The following is a 3,709-nucleotide window of genomic DNA, read 5'->3' as shown; positions in this document are numbered from 1 at the left end:
CCAAAACAATTTGGCGCCATCCGTGGGACTGTGGTGTTGACAATCGTTCAAGAATCATGTCTACCCAACCAATCATATCCTCTTCTTCTATTCCTCCCATTTCCTCTAAAAACCTTCCACCGCCTCCAAGCGGAACTCCTAAAAAGACCTCTGAGGCACCGAAGAAAAACAGTTATCTGGTCACCACCCAAGGATTTCAGGTTCCTCCTGTAGTGACTTCCAACAACGAGCTATTTGCTATGATGAATAGACCGGAACAACAAGTTACTTAGCAGCAGGAGGACAACATGACAGTGCTCAAGGAAATGGAGAGAATGAGGGCGGAGATACATAATCCCCAAGAAGCAGCACCCTCGATCTTGCATCCCAAGATCCTGAACTTTGACAATACAGGATCCTCAGGAAACCGTCGGGAGATAGTTACCTCAACACCGCCACCTGCTCCCACTTGGGGTGTAGCTCCAAACGAGCGAGCCCATGTGATCCAGGATCACGACGAAACCTTCATCACTCTCAATAACAAGGATCCTGGTAACTTCGTGAATAATAATACTTTTAATACTAAATAACTCAATGGACCTTGATGCAAGAATGAGCTCGGTTATGGCCAAGGAACTTCATAAGTTAAGGTAGATAGTCTTAAGTGTGCCCGGAGTGGTACAACCTATACCATAGGTATCCCCCACGAGCCACATGATCTCAAGATTTGCTCCTGCAATAGCTGATATTGAAGTCCGAAAGAGCTTCCAAAATCCCAGCATCAAGCCTTACGATGGAACTATAGATACTGAACAACATGTGGCACAATACATGGAAAGAATGGAGATCATCCCCATTCCCACACATTTGAAGGAAGCTTGCATATGCAAGGGTTTCGGTTCGACCCTCACAGGATCCGCCTTAAAATGGCTTCTTAACATTCCTCCTTACTCTATTACTTCATTTTCTCACTTAGTTAATCTTTTTAACAATCATTTTTCTTGTAGCAGAACATTTGAAAAAATCGCTAGTGATCTTTACCAGGTAGATCAGAATCCTAAGGAATCCCTTAGGGATTTTGTGAACAGGCTTGGTAGGGAGGCTTTGAGTATTCCCAACATCGATATGACAACTGTCGTAGAAGCCTTCAAAATGGGCTTAAAGAAGGACTTTCCTTTCTACGAATACCTTGTAACGACTCCATGCAAAAGAATGGAGGAAGTAAGGAACATAACACTAAGGTTCATAAGGCTTGAAGAAGACAAGGAGATCCAAAAGAGGACCAACCCACCAAACTTATTCGATAACCCCAATAGGAAGGCCGATTCTTAGGCCCAAAGATCCTATAAGTCGAAACCATATTCCAAACTTGATCATCATAGGGTTACTGCCTGTGAAGATGAAGGAGAGGAAGAAAAATTTCCTAAAATCACTTACTATTGCTTTTTTGTGGATGTTTCAGGTTTAATATTTGAAATTTAGGATCTTGGCGACAAAGCAAGATGGCCAAGAAAGGGAGAAAAGTCCACCGACTATAAAGATAAGTCCAAGTGGTGTGTATACCACGTAGACTTTGGTCACGTTACAAAAGATTGCATAACCCTCAGGAAGGAGATCAGTTACCTCCTAGGCAAGGGATATCTCAAAGAGATCCTTGGGAGAAGAAAAGAAAGATCCAAAGAAAAATATCAGGATCCTCATAAGATCCTAGAAAAACCAGGATCCTCTCCTAGAGACGCCAAGGTAATCAATGTTATCTCTGGAGGTTCTGAAATTTGTGGCACCTCTTATTCTGCAGCAAAAAGGCATGCCAAAGTATCAAAAACATAAAAAGAAGAAAGACCACGAAAGAATACGTCAATCACGAACGAGGAGGATATCACCTTCGACGAAACAGATAAAGCAGACGTCCAAGATCCCTACCACGATGGATTGGTGATCACTCTTTATATCGCCAACCATGTTGTCAGAAGGATCCTTGTCGACGGAGGATCCTCAGTCAACAATATACTCATGGATGCTTTAAAAAGAATGAACATACCAGAGTCTGAAATAGTCAACGGATCCTCAGTGCTAATGGGATTCAGTGGCGAAACAAAGCATACAATCGGCGAAATAAAGTTGCCTATCTATATAGAGGGGGTAAAATCTATGCAACGATTTTGCATAATTGATACATTATCCTCTTATAATGTTATATTAGGTAGACCGTGGATCCATAAAATAAAGGCGGTCCCATCAATATACCATCAATGTGTGAAGATGCCCACTCTATGGGGGACAGTGAAGATCGCAGGTGATCAACAAGAATCCAAAGAGTACTACAAGACCTCGATGAAGACTTCCACATTCCCACGACAAGCATAATAATTAAAGCAAGGGGCATGACATGTAATGGAAGCCAAAAAACAAGATACAAAAGAAGTGCCCCTAGACCTTAAGGATCCCGATGCGAAAGTACTTATAGGATCCTCAATGCCAGAAAACATAATAAAGTTCCTAAAAGAAAGAAGGAAAACCTTCACATGGAAACACGAAGACATGACAAGTAAGACAAAAATATTATAACTCATAAACTTAACATTGATCCTTCTTTCAGAGCCATACATCAAAAAAGAAGGAAGTTTGTACCCGAGAGGAATCAGATCATCCAATAAGAAGTGAAAATACTTCTTAAGTCAGTGATGATCAACGAGGTCAAGTTCCCAAGGTGGCTGGCCAACGTGGTCGTGGTATAGAAGAAGAATGGAAAATGAAGAGTATGTATGGACTATACGGATCTTAACAAGGCTTGCCCTAATGATCCTTTCCCCCTGCCACACATAGATTCCATGATAGATGTTACAACTGGCCATGAGTTATTAACATTCATAGATGCATCAACAGGGTTCCAACAAATTCAAATAGAACCATCTGATTTAATCCTAAAGATCATGAGGTTTTATTTATACAAATTTCTTAAGAACTATTTTCCTAGATTATAACTAAAGGCGTATTTTTATAAGGATCCTATTTGCTTTGAAATCTTTAGCAAATAACTAACTATTGCAGATCATTAAATCCCAAGAGTTCTTGTAATACATGAACTCTTTAGGATCCTAACCATCTGAAGATCCTCAGAAATCCTACTGCTACAATCACATCAAACACGCACACAAAAAGATATAAACATCAACAACTATGTGCATGAAATAAAAAAGGGTTGCCAACCAACCCCCAAAAAAAGTGAAACATTTTCTACAAGTCAAAATATTTAAAAATTGTTTTTAAAACATCAAACCTACGCTTTGGTTTGATCATCCCTAGTTGGGGATATCTCAATCTCTCCCTCTTCTCCCTTCTTCTTCTTCGCAGGACCCTGACCAACATCAACAAGCTTTCCAATCAACTTAGCCAGGGCTTCACGCCATCTGGCTACGCTCCAGGATCCTACATTCTCCACATCTTTTGTCAGCTTGAGCTTAGCCTCCCAGGCAGCCACGACAACATTATCCTTCGTTGCAGCAATCACCTCATCCATCTCATCCGCATGCTCCTCCTCATTCTCATCCTTCTCCTTGCTCGGCAGCTCCACCCTCCTCAATAGATCCTCTTTAGTTTCCCTCCACATCTTCTCCTGCTCCTTTAACGCTAGTTCAACCCTCTCATCCCGGATCTTCAAGTTAGCGGAGACATGATCGGATACCTGAAACAAAAATGACATCAGAGGTAGTGAAAGTTAAAATATGAA

The 3,709-nt window shown here is 41.1% G+C and overlaps 1 protein-coding gene across 1 annotated transcript; it reads left to right on the top strand.

Annotated features, from left to right (window-relative positions):
• The first annotated feature begins 693 nt into the window (after window positions 1-693).
• On the top strand, window positions 694-1,311 carry LOC145158780 (uncharacterized). Its single transcript, XM_079077625.1, has one exon. The coding sequence runs from the start codon at window positions 694-696 to the stop codon at window positions 1,309-1,311; it is 618 nt and encodes a 205-aa protein (XP_078933751.1).
• The last annotated feature ends 2,398 nt before the right edge of the window (window positions 1,312-3,709 follow it).

Source organism: Lactuca virosa, chromosome 2 (assembly GCF_052849685.1).
Source record: "Lactuca virosa cultivar CGN04683 chromosome 2, Lactuca_virosa_CGN04683_v6, whole genome shotgun sequence".
Lineage (NCBI taxonomy): Eukaryota > Viridiplantae > Streptophyta > Magnoliopsida > Asterales > Asteraceae > Lactuca > Lactuca virosa.
This window is presented reverse-complemented; position numbering and strand designations above follow the sequence as displayed.